Source organism: Dermochelys coriacea, chromosome 14 (assembly GCF_009764565.3).
Source record: "Dermochelys coriacea isolate rDerCor1 chromosome 14, rDerCor1.pri.v4, whole genome shotgun sequence".
Taxonomy (NCBI): Eukaryota; Metazoa; Chordata; order Testudines; family Dermochelyidae; genus Dermochelys; species Dermochelys coriacea.
This window is the reverse complement of record NC_050081.1, coordinates 26,165,176-26,186,495: the sequence shown is the minus strand read 5'-3', so window position 1 is coordinate 26,186,495 and position 21,320 is coordinate 26,165,176. Positions and strand designations below refer to the sequence as shown.

Genomic DNA, 21,320 nt, shown 5'->3' with positions numbered 1-21,320 from the left:
CTCTGGGAAGCCCCTCACTGGGACTTCCACTAACTCACAAAAGTGGGACATGTTTTTAGTTGCAAACCCTCCGAAAGTGGCACTCAGCTGGGTGGCTCTGGTTTTATTTCTCTGATGATGTCACTTTAAATATTTTGCATGTTCCATTTGTTATTTTTACTTCTAAAAATGACGCATTTCTGCAAATTCATTTTTATGCAATTAGTCACAACTTAATGGAACAAAGTCAACTGCCTGGATGTCAGAGTAAATGTCAGGCCCGTCTTCTCTGTGACTAGCATGTATATACAGGATAGCACCTGGAATATATGGAGGGGATTAGGCATGTCATTTTTCACAGCTGCTCTTTTGGATTTCTGACCCAGTCCTTCACCATAGGGCCCAGGCCAAGAGAACCGCGAACTGTAGCTTTACCAACATACACCACAAACATAAATTGAAAGCAATGAAAAAGCAGTTAAAATGTAATAGAGAAGAAGGAAAATGAATTTCTTCATTTGCAGAATAGCCTCTGTGAGAGCAAAGCCATGACAGCTTTATGACTCCCTGATTATTTTACTTGCATGCGGCTTCCAAACATTTAATGAAAACCAGCGTATGGCTGAGGCTTGAAGGAGAAGAAAACTTTAGACGAAATTCTTGATGCTTAGCCCTACCTGATCTGAACTTGCTCCGAATCAGCAAAGAATGCTCAGAACCCAGCAGTGTCATGGTGACTCTCTGTGAACAGGTCCAGAAGCCCCCGCACTTAAAGCATGAACTGGCTCCAAGGAGAAAAGCTGGCCACTGCTAGGGCCCCAGGATTCATCCAACCCTCCTGGGAGCCTCTGAGTGCTTTCAGAGCTGGGATTGTAGAAAGCAGCAAGTGACTTGAAAAGATTTGGTCCCATCCAGCACTGTCCCTCCACAGAAACCAACTGCTCTCCCCTGTGCTGGGTTGAACTAATTAACTTTGAGCTAGCACGACCCTCCTCCTGCTCAGAGTTTACTATCAGCAGCATCACTGGGTGTCCTGGCTGATGTCATAGTCTAGCAGGGAGCAGCGACTATCACTAAAGGGTCTTAGGAAAGACAGAAGTTTGATATCTGATCCTTATTACTACCAACAGGAACTTGGCCAATCAGGAGGCTCCTTGTCTCAGCCAGCCGGCTTCAGAGCAGCTCTGAAATATCAACAGACCCAGAGCTTAACTCTTTCCAGTATGGGGAGATGTAGCCACTGGGAATTCCGTGTGATGGGACTTAACTGCACAGCACCTAGAGGGGGGCTTAATAGCTGCAACTTGAAAATAATCTGGGCACCTTATTCTCTGATACTTAACAAGGACTCCAGGGACATTACATGGAGCTCCCTCTGCTTCTGCAGGAAAGGGGACAGGATGAGATATTTATTCATTGTGCTTCTATGTTCTCTGATGTATAAAAGTTGCAACTTCTTCCATCTAAGGAGTCAAAATGTCCTTGTGGGGCATGCACCATTGACAGCATACTGGCATGCTATCCCAATCTGGTTCTGCTGGGGCTCCTTTTGATGCGCTGATGGACTGTACTGTACAGTTGGTTTATGCAGGACGCACCAGGAATGATCTCATTCTGATACCGATAAACCGCAGATAAGTGGCGTTTTTTGAGGAAACACAGTCTCCTGGTAACTTCATGGCCATCTTACCATCCAGGCCCAAAATGTTTGCTAAAATCAATCATTCCATAGTTGACTTATTTGTTGGTGCTGAATATGCAATATGCTGAGGTTATTGCACTCTTTTGTTCAGGACAGACTAATGCCGTAATCACAGAGATGCAAGACACAGAACACAGAGACTGCCACTGGCCACATGGAGCCATACTGATCCTTCCCCAACTCCCATCTATCCCATCTCAGAGCTGACAGTGCCTTTGCAAACACACAGTGAGATGGATACAAATCCCTGCACAGCTTGTTCCATGGAAAAGATGACAGACAGAAGTCGCTACCAGGGTCGAGAAAGAGGGATTTCCTTTTAGTCTCTGGCCAGAATGAGACTTTTGAAATGAAAAATTTGCCAAGAATGTCCCAGAATCAGAAGCTAGAGATGGGAGGCCTAGGCTCGAAGGAACTTGTATCTTATTGTACATTTTTTGGTGCTTTGTCCCCTGGTGTTTTAAATGTCCAAGGCCACAGACCCCTGCCATCCCTTCCCTAAGAGGCCATTCCCCAGCCTAACAATACAGCTCACTTCCTGATATGCTCCCAAAACTTCCCCTCACACTGCCTCACCCTGAGGAATTCCTCTCCGCCTGTGGGACTTGTTTACGTGCTTCACAGAGCAGTACGCTGTTATCATGTCCTCTGCTAGTGTCTAGTCTGCTAGCTAAACTACTCATGTTTGGCCAAACACAAACTGTTGGGCTCAATACAGGGGGACCTGAGTGAAATTCCATGGCCAGTGATATGCAGGTGGTCAGACTAGATGATTTAATGGTCCCTTCTGGCCTTAAACGCTACATTTTGCTCTTTTAATATTTCCTCTTCACCAGCCCCTTAGGCCTTAACCTCTTTGTTGCTCTTCTCTCAAGCTTCTTTGCTAAATTGCCCCTGTAATATTGCTGTGCCCAGAAGTGAATGGCATTGTTCAGATGGGGCCACACCAGAGCCATGCAGGGTGAAACTAGAATCCAACTACTCCCAGATGGGATTTCTCAACATCTGCAGCCCAGAATTGCACAGCCCGTCTCCCCTGCATCAGTATGTTGTAAACGCATATTTACTTTATTGCCCCTCTTGCCCCCGGCCTTCCTTGTCTATGGCTTATGCGGAGCTTTCCCTGCTCCAGATTATTTCTCCTCAAATGCATTACCTGCATTTGCCCATATCATTCTGTGTGGCTGAACCCTTGGAGGATTCCTCTGTCTTCTTTTCAGTATTATCTGCAGGTTTCATTGATGTGCTGGTTACCTGCCCTTCCAGATCAGCTATGTGAGTCTCTGTGACAGCATATTACGGGCTGTGGGGCTGAGGGGCGGGGTCCCTGAGGCAATGTGTTATGGCCTGTGGGGCCAAGGGGAGGGGTCTCTGTGACTGCGTTATGGCCTGCGGGGCTGAGGGGAAGGGTCTCTGTGACTGCGTTATGGCTTGCGGGGCTGAGGGGAGGGTCCGTGTGACTGCGTTATGGCCTGCGGGGCCAAGGGGAAGGGTCTCTGTGACTGCGTTATGGCCTGTGGGGCCGAGGGGAGGGGTCAGTGTGACTGCATTATGGCCTGCGGGGCCAAGGGGAGCGATCCATGTGACTGCGTTATGGCCTGCAGGGCTGAGGGGAGGGGACTCTGTAACTGTGTTATGGCCTGTGGGGCTGAAGTAGGGTTGCCAACTTTCTAATTGCAGAACACCAAACACCCTTGCCCCGCCCCTTCCCCGCCCCTTCCCAAGGCCCTGCCCTCTGCCCCATCCCTTCTCCAAGGCTCTGCCCCCACTTACTCCATCCTCCCTTCCTCTGTTGCTTGCTCTCCCCTACCCTCACTCACTCACCCATTTTCACCAGGTTGGGGCACAGGGTTGGTGTGCGGGCTCTGGGGTGAGGCAGGGCCAAGGGTTTTGGGGTGCAGGAGGAGGCTCCAGGCTTGGAGGGGTGGGGCCAAGGGGTTCAGAGTATGGGAGGGGGCTCTGAGCTGAGGCAGGGGGTTGGGGTGTGTGGGGAGGTACTGGCTCTGGGCTGGGGGTTGCAGGCTCTGGAGTTGGGCAAGAAATGAGGGGTTCAGGGTGCAGGAGGGGGTTCTGAGCTGGGTCAGGGGGTTGGGGCGCAGGAGGGAGTTTGGGTGAGGGAGGGGGCTCAGGGCTGGAGCAGGGGGTTGGGGTGTGGGAGAGGGTGCGGGCTCTGGCTGGGGGTGTGGACTTTGGGGAAGGGCTGGGAATGAGAGGTTTGGGGTGCAGAAGGGGGCTCAGGGATGGGGCAGGGAGTTGGGGGGCAGGAGGAAGTTCAGGTTGTGGGCTCCGGGCAGTGGTCACCTTGGATAGCTCCTTGCAAGTGGCAACATGTCTCTCCTGCCCCTAGGCAGAGGTACGGCCAGGCGGCTCTGCGGTGCACACTGCCTCCACCTGCAGGCAGTGCCCTCACATCTCCTATTGGCTGAGATTCCCGCCCAATGGGAGCTGTGGAGCCGTGCTTGGAGCTTTATCCTCTGGCCATTCCTCTGCCTACGAGCCAAGGGACATGTCACTGCTTCCAGGGAGCCTCACAGAACCAGGTATGGAGCCTGCCAGCCCCATGCCAACTGGATTTTTAATGGCCCAGTCAGCAGTGCCGACCGGAGCTGCCAGGGTCCCTTTTTGACCTGGCGTTCCGGTCAAAAACCAGACACCTGGCAACCCTAGGCCCTGCGCCGCTCCCTTCACATTACGGCTGGGAGGAGCCTCATTCGTTTCCTTTTCCCCATGTAATTCCCATCATTGTTAGTGCTGGGGGGGCCTGAGGGGATGCTAGAGTAGACAAGTCCCCACCAGTCACTGGTCTCATGGAACCTGATTGAGGGCAAGTCTCAGCAGAACATGCCAGCAGCCCCCAGAGCCTCGTCTGCACTAGCACGCCACTGCCACTCTCACCACTGGGCTGCTCTAGGGGAGCAATGGTGGGGATTAGGCTAGCGTTGGTGAGGCCCAGTTGGAGAATCCACATTTACCTGGCAAAGCAAGAGCACAGAGGGAAGCCAGGGCCCGCTGGTGTGAGCTGCAGTGAAGTCCCTTGGCAGGGACTCTGCGAGCATATGAAGCTGTGTGAGGCAGGGAGAGAAGCAACGGGCCTGAAGGCAGGAGGGCTAAACTGAGCCCAGGGCTAGTCATTAAGCAGCATTAAGTTTTTAGAAATGCCCCAAAACAAAGGTCAGGAGCAGGATGGAGAAGGAAGGGGAGCAGAGGAGGGCCAAGGTCCAACACCCCAGATCTGCAGGCCAGAATTGGGGTATCATTGTCAGCATGGGCAAGAACTCTCCGGGGTGTGTAGTGGGCAATCTCTATGATTGCAGTTGACAGAGCTGTGAAATAAAACGGGTCCCTGCTCCCGCCAGGTATCCCAGCCCTCTGCTGCCCATTCCCAGGGGCAGCGCTGTGCCTGTAGGGTGAGTAATGAGCACATTGGTATGTGCTGTCCTGCAGCCATGTTGGCTCAGTGTTTTAATGGTCCCAATAAACCTGCTCCTGCTCCCACTCCTCCTCCCTGGCCTGTCAGGCTCAAGGGGAGATGCTGCTGTGCTGGGTCACACTGTGACTGACACGCCCTGGGCTTGGCTCAGTCTTGCTCATAAATCTCTGGAGATGGGGAAGGTTTCCTCAGGTCAGTTACAAGAGGTTCCGTTCAGAACTAAAATCCCATCGACAGTGGGAGTCAGTGAGAAATAGAGAGACGGTGGGATCCCATTGCCCTGGGCAAGCACTGCACAAGGAGAAGTCAGCATCACAACCCTGGAGAAATAGCTCCTTCACTGCTAGGCTTCTATGCCTAGGGCTTCTCTTCTGCGTTCAAAGGCTCCAGAGGGTCCCCCAGGAGCAGGGGATATCTCAGAAGCCTCCTGGCCCGTAGGCAGGATCCCTGCTGCACCATAGAGCACCTCCTCAAAGCCTGCCAGCTCCCAGAAGCTCATGTAAACAAGCCCCTCCCAGTGCTCATCAGCTCCTGCTCTCCCCAGTGCTGGGGCGTAATGGTTTCCATTAGTAAATCCAGAATGTGGCACAGCTCAGCCCATGACAGGAGGGCCTGGAGAGGGGGGTGCCGATCCATGAGTGAATGGCCAAAAGCTGCAGAGGTTGGCTACTGCCTTGCCCTGGACAACCCAATGGATCTCTGGCCTTCTGCCTCAGTGAGTCTCCTTCACACCTCCCTGCCCCTCTGTGAACCACTGACTCCTCTTGCCCTTCCTCGCCCCCCAATATGGGCAGAGAGCACCTGCCACCGCTGGTACTTCTTCTTCAGTGATGTCCCTGCCCTGCTCCAGGCCAGCAGCACCAGCTCAGTACTGCGGCTGTGATGGTGCAGGGGAATCAGGCTGTGTCTCTGCAGCGAGATGGGCATTTCCACTATGTCACCAATGGAAAACCCCACAGCAAGTACCCAGCGTTTAAGAACGCTGGTGAGTTGCTGCCTGCACTGGTCTCACATATAGCATCTGTATCCTGTATTAGAAGGTGTCATGTGAGCATTTGCAGTGTAAGCCTTTGTAACTGTGGAAGTCACCAGGCAGGCGTGAGCCATTAATGAGTGTGACATGCTGGTCTCCAGGGAAGGTGTTCTGACTTGTGCAACAGGGAAGGCCCATTGACACTAGATGGACTAGAGTGGAGCATAAAGGGTATGTCTACACTGCGATTAGACACCCGCAGCTGGCCCGTGCCAGCTGACTCATTATTCGTGTGCATTTCATATGTTATTTGTATCACAGCAGGGTTTTAGAGGCCCAGTCAAGATCCTCAGGGTGCTTGGTGCTGTGCACACAAAGTGTAAGATGACCCCTGCCTTGCAGAGTGTACAATCAAAAAGGGCAAAGGGCAGGAGGGGAAGGGACTCACCCTGCGAGGTGGGAGGGTCCCAGAGCTCAGGCTGCTGCCTGAGCCCGGAAGTCTACACAGTAATGAAACAGCCCTACACCCTGAGCACGAGTCAGCTGGCACGGGCCAGCCACAGGTGTCTAATTCCAGTGTAGACATTCCCAACGAGGACAAAAGACTTTGTTACTCTCCCCCATGAGGATGAGTCTTGCAAGTGGATTCCTCCCATCAGCTAAATTTGCAGCCCAAAACTGAAGCGGCGAAGGGAATAAAAACCCCTAACAAGGACCAACTGTATCTTTATGCTGCTTGGACTTTGGATGGGGGCCTGTTTTCTAGGCATAAGCAAGGGATCCCCAGCTGTTTAGCCTGGATTAGCCCTAAAGGACATAGGGCTCTTGCTTAATATGGAAGCTTCTATTACCTTTTGAACTTTAAGATTGTAACTCATTTGTGTGTATGTTTACCTACTTTAACCTTGTAAATAACTCTCTTGGTTCTTTTTCCTGTTACTTAATCTGTATATAGTTTATTATAGGACTGGTTACAAGTGTTGACTCTGGTGTGAGATCTAAGGTGCAATTGACCTGGGGAAAGTGACTGATTCTTTGGGACTGGCAGTAACCTGAATGTTGCTGTGATCCTTGCTGTAAGGGACCATCTATCACAGAGGCAGCTTACCTGGGTGGCAAGACAGGTCGGAGTACCAAGGGGACGGTCTGTGATGCCATGTTAAGGCTGTTATAGTGCCTGAGGGCTTTACACTTGATAACTGGTGGGTGAACTCTAAGTGTAGAATTCACAACCAATTTTGGGTTTGTGCCCTGCCTCTTACCAGTATGGCCTGACATGGGTACTTATGCTCTGGAGCCACTGTAGGACAGCTTGACAGCTGGCAGAACAGGGCAGGGGCTGGAGTAGGGATTGTCAGCATGGCAGGGTCTGGCACTTATCTTGCTTTCCAAAGGTGATTCCTTAAGTTGTTCATCTTATTTGTATTGCAGCAGGGCCTAGAGGCCCCAGTCAAGATCCTCATTGTGCTTGGCTCTGTGCACACAGAGTATAAGCTGATCCCTCCCAAGCAGCAGCCTGCCTGTTCCACAGCAAGCCAGGGGAGCTTGCCCTGCTATTGAGCCTCTTGCTCGCTGCATGGCCTCCATGCTTCACAGTGGCCTCCTGCGTGAGATCTGAGTGCTGCTGTTAGATCAAGGCCATTCCCAGTCCATGTATCCCTGGCCCAACCCATGGCCCAATTTCTCTTACAGTCAAAATAGACAAAGGGCAGGAGGGGAAGGGACTCACCCAGGAGGGCAGAAGCAGAACCAGGCATGGAACTCAGGGGTCCTGATGTCTAGGCCTGTGCCCTATCCACATCATTACTGCCTCTGTGTAGTAGCACAACCTAATGACTGACCATTAACCTCCCGTGGTGAGTGATCAGCGAACTTCTCTGCAGAAGTAATTGGGCCTGTCAGTAAACATGCACACATACATGTACGGCTCACCAACATGTCTGTACACACACCTCACCAACATGTCTGTACACACACCCATGTGCATGGACACCCATGCCCATGTATAATAGGCACCCCTCCCACACGCACAGTGAGCAGTGCGTGCTGTTCGGTGTGAACTACACACCCCAGGAATTGGCCCTGGCCTGTGCTCAGAGACGCTGTGTTTCAAGCTGCAGCAGTGCTTGCTCAGGCTGGGCCCCTGCCCTGAGAGCTGTGGTGAGCTGGCTTGCTTGAGCTAGGTGCCTGTGAGTGATCTCAGGCCCTGGCGCCCAGGGCAGTCTGCGTTCCGAACTGGTACAGATAGATCACATGGGGCAAGCTACATAATCTCAATTGTTCTGCTTTCCTTTGTCCCTGGCTGGCTGAGCTGACCCATTGTGCAGGAGGGCCATGCCCTGTGCTGTCATGAGCTGAACTCTGCTCCTGCTAGGAAGTACAGAACAGCCATGGCTTGTAGTTGCTGTATCCCTGGCTGTGGCAAGCAGCAGCCTGTGTGTCCCCCAGCAAGCAAAGGGAGCTCGCCCTGCTACAGAGCTTCTTGCTCGCTGCATGGCCTCCACGCTTCAGGAGGACTCCCTGTCCAAGATCTGAGTGCTGCTGTTAGATCAGGGCCATTCCCAGTCCATGTAACCCTGCCACGTCCAAATCCAGTGTCCCTCCCAGCACCTGCCCCTTCCCTCACTTTCCATTTGTAAGGGGACTGTTGCCCCCTTACTAACATTCAGTGGGGGTGTTTTAGTAGCTAGCTCCCAGTACTAAAAAGAGGGAAGGGGAAATCTATGGGAAATCAGGACCCTGAGACTGACAGCCCCCAGGAACAATGGGGAGAGGCCAGTGCTACACGTCAGCCGGAATGACAGGGTGGGCAGGCTAATCAGGGAGTCAGGAGGCCAGGGAGGTCCCATCCTCCATGTAAGCTGGATTTACCTGGGTCAGACAGAGTGGGGCCGAGCTAAGGAGAAAGCAGGGACTCATGCTGAGCTGCGGAGCAGAGCTGTGCCAGATCCAGAGGGACCTAAAAAGCAGACCAGAGAGAGCAGACCCTGTCCTGGGAGCAGAGCTACAGCAACAAGGGCCAGAAAAGCAGCCCAGGAAGCAGGTCAGCACTGGGAGCAGAGTCACAGAAACAGCCTGCAGAGCAGACCTGTCCTGGGAGCAGAGCTGCAGCAACCAGAGGCAGAGGGGCCAAAGAAGCAGCCCAGGGAGCTGGAGGCAGAGCAGCAGCAGAAGTGCAGAGACAGGGTAGTGGAGCTGGGGCTGGAGCAGTCCGGAGCTGGGTGCGGTGAGCAGCTGGGGAGAGCGAGGGGAACCCTGGGCAGCGGGCCCAGCACAGGAGATGCCTCAGCCAAGAGGCTCTGCAGGCCAGGCTTGGATCGTAACCCTGACAGGGCGGGGGCAACACTGGGAAGAAGGGTCCTACCACTTAGAGCCTGAGAGTGTGTGGCCACCACCAGAGCAAGTGTCCAACCCACAACATCCCTACAGCACAGCCAGGGCCTTAGAAGAAGGCCTGGGACCTACAAGAAACAGACTGTGAACTGCCCTGACATTCTAGAGACACTGTTTGTGATGTTCCCTGCCACAGAGCGGGGTGATGTTTCCTTTAACCTTTCCCATTTTTCCTTATTCTTTTTCAAATTAATTGTTGATTAAATAACTTGCATTTGCTTTAACTTGTATGTAATGGTCAGTGGATCAGAGAAGTGCCCAGTGCAGAGAGAGGACCCTGGAATGGGGACACTCTAGCCCCTGTCCTAGGTGACTACAGCAGGCTTGGGGGTTGAGCCCCCCAGGAATCCTGGGCCCAGCCTTGTTAGGGTTACGAGGACTCTGCCAGACAGGAGAGTGGAAGGGGAGTCCTCAAGGGCAGGGAGGCCTCTGCGTAAAGGAAGTGGAGCGAGGACTCAGATCCTTTCGCTAGCTCACTTCACCAGGGTAGTGCAAAAGCCAGGAAAGTTCCCCACAATAGCGGGACTATTCCCCCGCTTACACATGCCCTGGCAGCTGAGCCAGTGCCATTGCTGAGTAGGCTGTGGCCACAAGAGGGAGCTCAATAGTGTGAAAGGCTGCACAGTCTAATGGAATAAGCATGGAAGGGACTGATCCCAGCTCTAACATTGACGCCCATGGTGGTCACAATCAGGTCACTTAATCTCTGTGCTTCAGTTTCCCCATCCATAAAATGGGGATAAAGCATACCTATTTTCCAGGTGGTGTCTGGGACAAGTGAGTAGGGAACGTTTTCATGGTGCTAAATTCACCGAATGCTCATAAGCCCCTGTAGGGTCAGCACATGTAGCAGCCCCTAAGTCCCTGTTCATTTGGACAATTATGTGTTGCAATGTTTCTGACTGCTGTCAACTCTGCCCAGACCTCAGGACAATCAGTTGGGCTCTACTCCTCCTGCAGCAGGTAGGGTGCCCCCCAACACAGACATATTCCCATAAAATGATTCAGTTCAGTTTGGGATGTTCGCCAGGAAACATCTCACCAACCCTCCCCTCACCCTAAGGCTGACCCTCTGCCCGGCACAGGGGAACAGGAGTCACTTACAGTCCGGAGGGGCAGCTCAACATTGTATTGCGGGCCCATTCAAAAACACTAAGGCTGGTTGGGGAGAAAACAAATCATCAGTGTGGCTCTAAGGAGCAGGAGCTGACAAGGACATTATGCAGTCTTGCTGAAATGGTACAGGCTGCACCTTCAGCCACACTGGTAAACGGCAGTAGGCTGTACTCAGCATTTTCTTGTCAGTGCCATTTCTGCAGAATAGAGCTTATTGAAAGTTTAAATTGATCAAGAACTCCATGAGGTGCTCAGGGGACAAGGTTTCAGGGTCTCACCAACAGATTAGAAGTGGTTGAACGTGTCAATAAAGGAACAAAGCAGAATGGGGTGACATGATTTGATCAGACTTTCAACAGGCCTTTGGCAAGGTCCTGAACAAAAGGCTAGTAAAGAAACTAAGTAGTCCTGGGTGAGCGGCAAAACATTTGAGCGGATCAAAAACTGGCAAAAAGCCCAGAGAGAAGAGTAGGAATGAATGGTCAATCTTCAGCATGGCCCAAGGTTAACAGCAGGGGCCTCAAGGCTCCCACTTAGGACCAGTATTGTTTAATACAGTTATTAATCAGCTGGAAAGGGGAATGAGTAGTGAGGCTGCAAAATTTGCAGATGACTCATAGTGATTAGGTTAGTTCTTAGGTTATTAGTTCAATCTTTTTTTCATTTGCAGACCCCTAAAACATTTCGAATGGAGGTGCAGATCCCTTTAGAAATCTTACACAGTCTGCAGACTCCCAGGGGTCTGCGAACCACAGGTAGAAAACCACTGTGTAGTCAAATCTCGATAGGTAGCACAATAGCAGGCGAGATTTAGTCAGTGATGATAAATTCCTGGATTCCTGGAGCTGTAGAAGATGAACTGGCAAAAGTACGAGACGCTGATGGTGTCATGTGCAAAATTCAAAAATGTCCCTCAGAAATGTTCAGCTGCCTGAGTTTGAGTCACTGCAGATGTTTACACAAGTTTAATAGCTTGAGGCAGGCATTTTTGCATTTAATATGCTTAAACTAAAGATCCTCTAGTTTTCAGAGTGGAGATAGTGTTGTCGACTTACATTAATACAGAGTAAAGGGTGACCAGAAGGGACAAGTTAATGTGGAATGTTTGGCGGGGATGTGCACAATGCTCTGCAGGCCAGCCAAGAATTGATCAGGCCTTAGGGGCCCTCAGTCTGATAAGGGGGTCATTTAACAAGAGATTTTTGGGCATCAAGACCTGCCGCCAGGTGCTCTCAGAAATAGTTGTCAACCCTGCTCAGGTGCCATTTGGCTGGGTTAGCACAACTCTATATATACTAGATAACAGATAATTGATGGCCAATGTGCTATTCCATGTAGTTAGTGTCTTTTTCTGTTCACAAATTGGCTCCAAGCGGCTCAAGATTTTTCCAGGTGTGTTTGTTGTTCAAAATAATTTATTCAGAAGTTGTTTCTACCAGTAAGTCTCATTTGTGGATTATTCATGAGCAGCTCCCTGGGAGTCTGCCACGTGTGAGCTTGTAATTGGACACATACAGCATGTTGCACAGAAAAACATCCATCAGAAATGGTTTGGTAATTATGTAGTCAGTTCCCTTGTGCAAGCTGGAGTCATTTGAGGGTTGCTCTAATTTACATTTGCATCCAGTAGGGCATTCTACTGTGGGGCTCTCCCAGTTTCTCCTGTTGTAGCTATTTCACTTTGTATAAATAATTATATTATTTCTGGAGCAGGGATTTGAGTCTCCCACATCCATAGAGTGTGCCCCAGCCACCAGGCTATAGAGTCATTGTTGCTCTCTTTTTCTCTGGCCCAATGACTATTTGAATTTTTTATGTACAGTTGAATACCTTCACCAGGAGAGAGTGACAGAGCCCTGCCCCACAACACCCCATAGCTAGTGCTTTCCGTGGAGAAGGGCAACCGTCCCTTCTCCACATCAAGCAGAGGGATTGAACCTGGGTCTGCCCACCTCCTGGTTTAGTGCCCCACCCACCGGACTAAAGCCTATGCAGGGGAGGAAGTCTCCTCCTCTGGCCATTTGATGGATGGAGCCCTTTACAAATGCCAGGAACCAGATGTTTCAGGCACATCCAGATGTTTTGTTCGACACAAAATTCCCTTTGTCGATTTGCTGACTTTTTCAGCGTGTTTCAGTTTTACTGGAACCGATTTTTTTTTCAATTGCTCAGGACTGCCAGCAAAATGAAAACTCCGTTATTCACCCAGATCTACTGACCACTTGATGTTTCCCCCAGTATTAACTAGGAACTTAAGCATTGGAGATATATTTAAGGTCCTGTGTACAAGCAGTGCTGGGACGGGTTAATACTGGGCACAGCAAAGGGCAGTTAATTAATGAGGGAGAAAGCCAGTTTAATAGAAAGGAAATAACAGGGCATACTTCTTCCTGTTAATAGCATCTGAGCCTGAAGAATGCTTGTGCATCCACTGCTGGGGCAGGGCAGTGCTGGCAGATCAGAGTCTGGCCAGGGTAGGCGCAACCTCTCCAGCCCCCTCACGAGGCCTGCACCCTTCAATAAATACACATGCACCCCGCCTCCAGCAGTATCCACTCTTGGAGAAAGTTGCCAAGTTTTGTGCCTCAGTCTTGCTGGCTGCTGCTTCTCTCTGTTGGTTGGGGCAGGGGGTGTAACAGTTGTTAGACACACAGCGGAGCAGGTAAGAGGCTGCGTGGTATGTCCTGGCCCTGTTTCCAGACAGGGTGAGGGTGAGGATTCCAGAAGTCTAGTACCCTGCCCTATGGCACTGATTCCAGCATGTGCTGTTACAGCCTTCTGCCCCTGACCCCAAGGGAGACAGGAAACCCAACCACCGCAAGCCAGCAGCAGGTGAGAGAGCTATCCTGCCTCTGGATCAGTGGTCTCTGAACCTCACCAACTCTGCTCACACGGCCATGGCTTGGTCTCAGCTCGACCCCTTCTGCTGTGACTCGTGAGCTGCCAAGCTGCATCCAGCAGCTAAAGCCTGTGTTAGTGAGTGACTCCTGGTGACCAGATGTGATTGTTACTCTTGCCTGCTGCATTCTGGATGTCCCCATGAAACAGAAAATGGTGTCCTCCAGGAACCTGTAACAGACCCTGAGCCAGGGGGCTGGGGCTGGGATCACAAGCTCAGTACAGACACTGAGCTGGGAGACATGGGGCTCAGGTGGCATTTGGAGATTCTTGGGGCAGAAGGGCCCATTGTGATTATCTAGCCTGCTCCCTGCCTGACATGGCCAGAGCTCTGACGTGATTTCTGTTTGAATGACGGTACCTTGTCGGATAACATTCGGTCCTGACTTTAAAATCACCTGTGATGTAGAGTGCATCGAGCCTCTGGCAAGTGGTTCCAATGGCTACCTGCTTGTTAATAAAACATGTTAACAGGAACAAGAAGCAGCCAACGTGGAAAGGATCCAGGCTATTTCATAGATGGGGATAAGGCATCGACAGAATTTATGGACCATTCTTCTGAATTAAAGAATGAGATCACTGCTATAGAATTCTATAGGATGGTTCTAGACTCTGTGGAAAAGGTCTTATGCGCCGTTAAATGCTCTAGGTTTATAGAGTCACTTTTATAGAACCTGTTAGTTTCCTCTCTCTTCAGTCCCATAAAAGCGTTAATTGAGTGTAACTTAGAGAGAGAATACATAGCTGCTCCTCCCCCATGCTGAGAAATAACAAGTGCCCATACAGCCATCCTATGCTGGGAGCAGGCATCCCATCATAGAGCACGATGACCAGACGTCCGCTAAGTAATTTATGCTCTCGACTCCACGCCTGTGGACAAGTAAGTGCTCTGGTGTTTCACAATTCTCGCCTGACAAGGTCATCCTGCACTTCCAGCTTGCACAGGCCTGAGTTTTTCCTGGACATGCATGGCACAGGGGCTGCTCCTCCACAGGCGCACTCAGCAAGCACCGAGAAGGGCAGTTTTTCACATTAGTTATTACTATTCTGAGGAAGGCAAAACAGGCCAGTGGAGGTGATACGGGCTGCATGGAACAGCAATTCAGCATGCTTCCCATTCCTTCACTTCCACTACTGCTGAAGGCTCTGCGCTGTAAATCAGAGAGCAGGAGCAAGCCTTAAATTCCAGCATAAACTTAGTGATTGTAAAGGACAATTGTGAACCAACAACTCACACCCCGGAGCCACAATGAGAGCAATTCTGGTGTGACCCGCAGCTGTGGGAAACAAGGTCTAGAGGTGCAGCTTCGCTCTGTGGGAGCCCTCCTGGGCCTCTGAAAGGGTCCGGAGGTGCCACCATGTTTGTGCCACCAAAGGTAGAAATGCAGGGCTGTGGACGATACACTGATGGCGTGACATGGTTCATGCCCTGCTCCAGGCTCTGAGATCCTGGCCTTTCTGCTTTCCTGTCTGGGCTTCCATTTCGGACCCTTGGCTTTAGAGTTCACTTTCTTCTTTGCTCTCTAAAGCTGCAGTTTGGCCTTGTCTACACTAGAACAGATTTGCCCGTACAGCTTTGCTGGCAGACTTGGTGGCGACGCACCCTATGCCAGATAAAGGAGTGTGTTAGCTGGTATAGCTCATACTGGTTCCCTAAATGACTCCAGTGTGATGCTCTGGGGTTCATTCAGACCAGTTGTGGGTTGTGTCACCACCTGCCCTGTAAGCCTGGATGCTTCTGTGGTGTGCAGCTTTGACTTAGCACCCTGATGCCAGCAGCCTGCTCACAGCACCATGGCCTCACCCTATATTGAGTTTTCATACTTTCAACCCCCTGGCCTGAAAGGTTCCACATTTCTCAGATGTACAAGTGCTCTGCCTCTTGTGTGTCCAGTAGTGGATGCCGAAATGGCATTCTGTCCTTGCTTAGACCTTCCAAAGTGGAATGATCTTGCTCAGGAGGCAGGAAGGCTTCCTGGAGCTGCAGCTTCCATCCCCCATCAAGAGTGTTAAGTGGCCATTTTCCATATTGGGTTTGCCGGATGGCTTTGTCTATCCTTCATTGCCTCTCCTTGCTCCATTTACATTGGAGACACTTTCAAGCAGGGGGAACCACATTCCTTTGTCTGGGATACGGTGACTTAAACCTTGCCTGAGAAACATCTTTTAAAAACATATTTTCAGCACATATTTGTAATTCTTCATATAGCATCTGTACATACATCACACAATAATATTAATGACCAGCATGTTGCCAGCTTATATACGATACCTTATGTGACACCTGTTAGATACAGAATATGGCAATAGTGAGTTGGGGCAATGAGTGTGTTAGACTGATATGAGTTATGTTATGAGGTGTGCCCTCCGCCAGTTAGCATGGAGGGGCTCCTGGGATCATAACCAGCAAAAGCACTGTTCTGCCAGTATAACTGTGCCTACACTAAGACTTGTGCCAGTATAGGACTATCATTAAAACATGCCATTCCAACCGATGTAGTTACACCAGCAAACGCTTCTAGTGTAGACCTGGAGTTTACCTCCTGGACAGTCTCCCCGGTGTGTCTGTTAAGTACAGTTTTTCTAGGAAGGGCTAGTCAGGCTTTGGTTTCTTTCTCTAGCACCAGTGGCTCCTTTTGGAGCATGTCTGTGATGTTCCCATCAGCTGAATCTCTGCTCTGGGCAGACAGACAGACCCGAACAGGTGGACATTATGACTCTGCACCTCCCCGCTCATGAGTAGCTTGCGTAAAACCTGTGCCAGAGGCTTGTGAGTAGGAAGAACCTGCCGAGGTCTCAGGGTAGCCATCTGACTCCTTGCACTGGGACATGCTGAGGCTGCCCCCTCATCCCTCTGGCTCACAGCTCAGGTTCTGATGGTTATAAAACTACAGTAAATTGGAAGAACATGAACCTCCCACCGCCCTCCCCTGGCACTGCTCTGCTGAGCAGTGACTCCCTGAAAAAGGCCCTTCTGGGACAGCCACAGGGAACAACCCGCCTTGTCCCCTTTGTAGTTTGGGGATGGGCTCTGGGCTGCAAAGGTCTTTGGCCAGCTTCAGGGAAGCAGCCTGGTCTCTTTCTCCCTGGGCGGTGGAGATGGGCTCTGGAGATGAGTTCACAGAGCCTAACACCTTGCCTAGTTGGGCAGGAGAGCTGGGAACATATCTGGTCCCACAGGGCTCAGCAAAGCACTCATTCAGCCCTTCCATCCTAACCAGGTGGGTGATCTGAAGCAGTGGGGAGCGTGAGGCTGGCACTCGCCCCATCCCTGTGCTTGCCAGGCTGCCACTGCAGCACACATGGGACCAGCTGATCAGAGAGGCCTGGGCAGGGTCTCACTCCTTTCCAGGAGCCTGCAGAGCACAGAGGAGTAGGAGTTTACAGTGGGTATGCCGGCAGCCCTGTCTGTCTAGCACTACCAGCGGACAGGCCTCACTCGACTTTGAGCTGTGAACTATTTATCGCAATGCTGCAAGCATCTGAGCCGGTTCCCTTAATTTATGAGAGTCCATGGGATGTGATGCAACTGACAACACTAACAGAAAATACTTCTGCACTTTACTAAAGCTACTATTAAGCTGCCTGATGTTTTCATCATAATATTTACTTCTTTGTAAATAGGCTAAATTCTCCAATCCTGATTCAAAGCAGAAAGATCAGAGAATGAAAATAAAGAGATGGCATGGCTGTTTAAAGATTATGTAAAATGTTTTCTATTAGCATAAATATTTGATTGTAAAATGTTCAATCTGTTATATTTATTGAGGAGGGCTGCGCAGGGTGTGCCGAGTGCAGGGTGGGGCCTTTGTCCAGGCTGCTCACAGGGGGATCGGATAGAGCCAAGGCAGTCGCAGTACTCCCTGCTACTTCGCTTGTCTGGGCTATTCTGAGCACCATCAGTGGCAAGGCCTGAGCCCCTTTGGAACAGCAAGAGTGTCTCATCACTCTGGGTGTGGTGCATTCTAAAGAAAGGATGGGAACCCCAAAGTCTGGGCCTGAATGCACACCCCAGAGGGCAGGGACTTGCCATGAATGGCTCTGGCTTGAGCACATCTTTAAGGACAGACTGGCTATGCTGGAAGAAGTTCAGTGAGCTGCCATGGGGGCACCCATGCCCTGGGCTTCTCCCTCGGGGTTAGTGGGGCATGGATGCTGCAGAGGCAGAGAGTTGAGCCCTTGGGGAAGAAGAGCCCTTGCAATTGGGGTCTCTGGAAAAATGGGTGCCCCCACTCCCCATTCCCGCTCCCCATCAGGAGCGTGGGGGAGGGGGGTGGGCGGGACTGGAGGCAGAAGGGGTGAGGAGGGGGTCCCCACTTGCTCTGGCCCAAAGCCCCACGAAAGCTTAATCTGCCTCTGCCTTGCAGGGACTGGGCATGGGCTGATCTGCTGGTGTCCCCTTCCAGATGGTGAGTGTCTGGGATGGAGGCTCCAGTGGGTGATGCTGTCAGGCAGAGCCTGCTGGCGTGCCTGTGAGAGGGGGGCCAGACCACCTCCCCTCATTGCATTCCAGGAGGGAGTACAACAGCCTGAGCTGGCTGCATTCAAAGCAGTTGCCAGCTGCCCATCCCCTGAAGATCCTGGGGTGGCAGAAGACCAATGGGCTCCCACGCTCAGAAGGCTGAAATAGTGAGGAGGGGTTTGGCCCTGAGTGGAGGGGCCTGGGATGCTGGAGTAAAGCCCTTGTGTGTGAATATGGAGGCACATGGACCTAGCCAATGTCTGCTGTGCCAGCCCTGGGTGTGTCTGTGCATCTCATGCCTCAGTCTGTGTATTCTGGGCAGGCAGATTTCCAGGGATTTAATTCCTTAGAACTGACATTTTGGGGAGTGTTTTCCCAGTGGCAGCTGGGCGGGTACAGCTGAGTCGACGCCCTGCTCCCGCCCTGCTCTGAGTGCGCTGGCTGCATCCATCCCTGCACGGGCCAGGCTGGAGCTATCAACACAACAGCATCTTGGGAATGAGCCACGGCCCGGACTAGTGCTGTACCTCCCACCGTGCTGTCCATCAAACGCCACAGCCACTGGCTATTCTAACAGGGCATATGGCTGGTAACTACATGCTCTCCCTGTGTGTGAGCACAGCACACTGCAGACTCTTCAGTCACAGCCATGGGGGAAAGCACATTTAACACCCTCCTTTGACTGCCTCACCTGCACTTTGCTACCTAACCCGTCTTCCTGGAGTTCAAGCAGGAGCGAGTCATGCAAGTTAGCCCAAGCAAATGCCAAAGCCACCCTCTGTGCCACCTCATAGCATCAGATCTGCTGTATATGGTACACAAACCCTTCTATACCAAAGCACACTGTCACATCTGCTGAACATGCCAGCCAGTACCACAAACCTCTCTGGACCACGCCACATCATCAGCCATGCGTAGGCCTGGCAGAATTCCATTCCATTTTTAAATAATGTTGATGGATAATATCAGTTTATTTTTAAGCACCATTTTTATTGATTTGAATTTTCACAGTTGTAGGAAATTATGGGGTGGGGATCAGACAACAAGGAAATCAGACAATAATTATGTAATGATGGTAGATGTTGCAATTCTAACAGTTTAACTGTCAGCATCGCATAGCAAAATACAGAAAGTAAATAGCCTTAAATAAAATGTTACATTCTCAAGCAGCATTTTGCTTACTTTGCCTAGCTGTAGATTTCAGCTATTGTCAATTTTTTCATTGGTTTTTGTGTGTACGATGAAATTGATGTTTGCTGACATTTACTGATAAAAATCTAATCCTTCCAAGCCTATACATGCTGTATATGTAACATGGGTTACACAACCCCGTCTTTACCACACCCCACCATCACGTATGTCAGCTGCGCCTCACAAGTTACATAACATTTATTTTAAAAATTGGTTTAAAAAAAGTCCTGGTTGCGTCTCATATCCTCCCCCCTCCCCCCAAACAGACATGCCAAACCCGCAAAAAAACCCCAAAACCGTGCAGAAATTGGACTTGTTTTTGGCTTAATTGGCTTGTGAGTTGCTAGTTTTTGGCTTGTTGCTTGTTTGGCTTGTAGCTTGTTGCTCCTCTTTTTTGATCGGCTCCTGGAAAGCAGGGTCAAGGGGAGGAGAGAGTCAGGAGTGCACAGCAGGCCCACCACAGTCCCAGACTGCAGATCGGGGGGATCTAGTCACATAGACTGTTGGGGTTCTTAGGGATTGGCTTATTTTGGCCTTGTTTTGAAATGGGATTAGCTTTATTTTGGGCTTATTGTGAATGTCGGGGTGCTTATTTACTGCATAACAGTTGGCAACTGTGCCCCTAACGTCAAGTGCTTAGTGCTATATATGGGACGCTGAGAAACAGGAAATGTAAGACATCTTTCAAGATGACCCAGGGTGCTGGCACTAATGTTAGTGTTGTAATGGGTTCCAGTCTTTTGTGAGCTGCCACAGAAGCAAGCACTATGTAACTCAGCAGTCTGCTGGGGCTCTCCTCTTTCCAGTTCTTTATAGTTCTGTGGGATGCTTAAACCTCTCCCTGGTCCAGGGATGAATATTGCCCATCCGGAGGTTCAGGCCAATATAATTTTTGGGTGGAAAATCACAGATTTGGGGGGAAAGAGAGGAATTTCTGTGGTTAGGTGCGTGGGTATCTTTAAATAGAGAGACTGTTCTGCAGCTGCTCGGCATGTTAGACCTCATCCTGCTGGAGATGGATTAGTGGGCAGAGTACAGGTGAGAAGGTGTAAGGGGCAGCGAACAGACCATGTCCATTGGCTACACAAGGGACTCTCTCTGGCACAGGCCTTCATTGTTGCAGAGTGGTGACTAGACACTGACCTTGGGAAACTCCCTGCCCAGTGCCTGCAGGGGCAGCAGGTGAATTCTGCAGAAATGCAGTGCAGTAGAATAGCCCAGTGTGCAAATGGAGGGTCTCAGCAAGCAGGGAGGGAGAGCGGAGTGTCTCAGTGATGGAAGGCAGGTTGAGGGTCTCAGTGAGGGGGTAGGGCGGGTGGAGGGTCTCAGTGAGGGGGGAGGGTGGGTAGAGGGTCTCACCTTCAGGTGTGTGTTTCCTTGCCATGGATTTTCTGGCACACAGATACAGAATGTTGTATCTGTGACCCTCTCCCCTCTCTTCCCCCAACCCCCTGCTCATGTCTGTGGCTGCCAAGCCCCTCGAGGCCAGAATTGTCTATGTGTCTGTGCAGCGCTTGGCACCAGGGGGCCCCGTTCCCCACTGCGACCTTCGGCCTCTTCAGCAACAGTAATAATGACAGGTTTCAGAGTAGCAGCCGTGTTAGTTTATATCCGCAAAAAGAAAAGGAGTACTTGTGGCACCTTAGAGACTAACAAATTTATTGGAGCATAAGCTTTCGTGAGCTACAGCTCACTTCATCAGATGCATGCAGTAGAAAATACAGTGGGGAGATTTTATATACACAGAGAACATGAAACAATGGGTGTTCTATAAAATCTACCCACTGTATTTTTTACTGCATGCATCCGATGAAGTGAGCTGTAGCTCACGAAAGCTTATGCTCCAATAAATTTGTTAGTCTCTAAGGTGCCACAAATACTCCTTTTTTTTTTTTAAGTAATATTGATGGTGCTGAGGCTGCTGGCGCCGGTCTGGACCACGGGTTCTGTTAGCCATGTTAGGGATGTGAGGGGAGAGCTCTGAGTGGCAGTCCCTGTGCATGGGGTAACCTGGGAGTTCCCAGAGCAATAAGGAGGAACTGGGACTGCGGTTGGGGTCAACGTGTGGTAGACACAGAGGCCTTTCCTTGCGGGCTGGGCCGGGCCACTGCCTGGGCCACTGAGCAGTGCAGGTTATGCTGCTGTGTGGCCAGTGCAGGGAGGAAAGGTGCCTGCC

General features: G+C 50.9%; 1 protein-coding gene across 11 annotated transcripts in view; it reads right to left on the bottom strand.

The window, feature by feature from the left end:
* Nucleotides 1-21,320, bottom strand: part of MYOCD (myocardin) — a 480,210-nt gene that overhangs the window by 92,269 nt on the left and 366,621 nt on the right. For 4 of the 11 annotated variants that reach the window (XM_038371458.2, XM_038371455.2, XM_043496459.1 and 1 more), the window contains exon 1: nucleotides 657-1,046. The exons of 6 other annotated variants lie outside the window; for them this stretch is intronic. Coding sequence is in view for 4 of the 5 variants with exons in the window: in XM_038371455.2 (XP_038227383.1) it covers nucleotides 657-711 (55 nt within the window). In the remaining variant the exon portion in view is untranslated. Of the gene's footprint in view, nucleotides 1-656; nucleotides 1,053-21,320 lie in introns of those variants that run through there. One more of the 11 variants, XM_038371454.2, reaches the window with a different exon arrangement.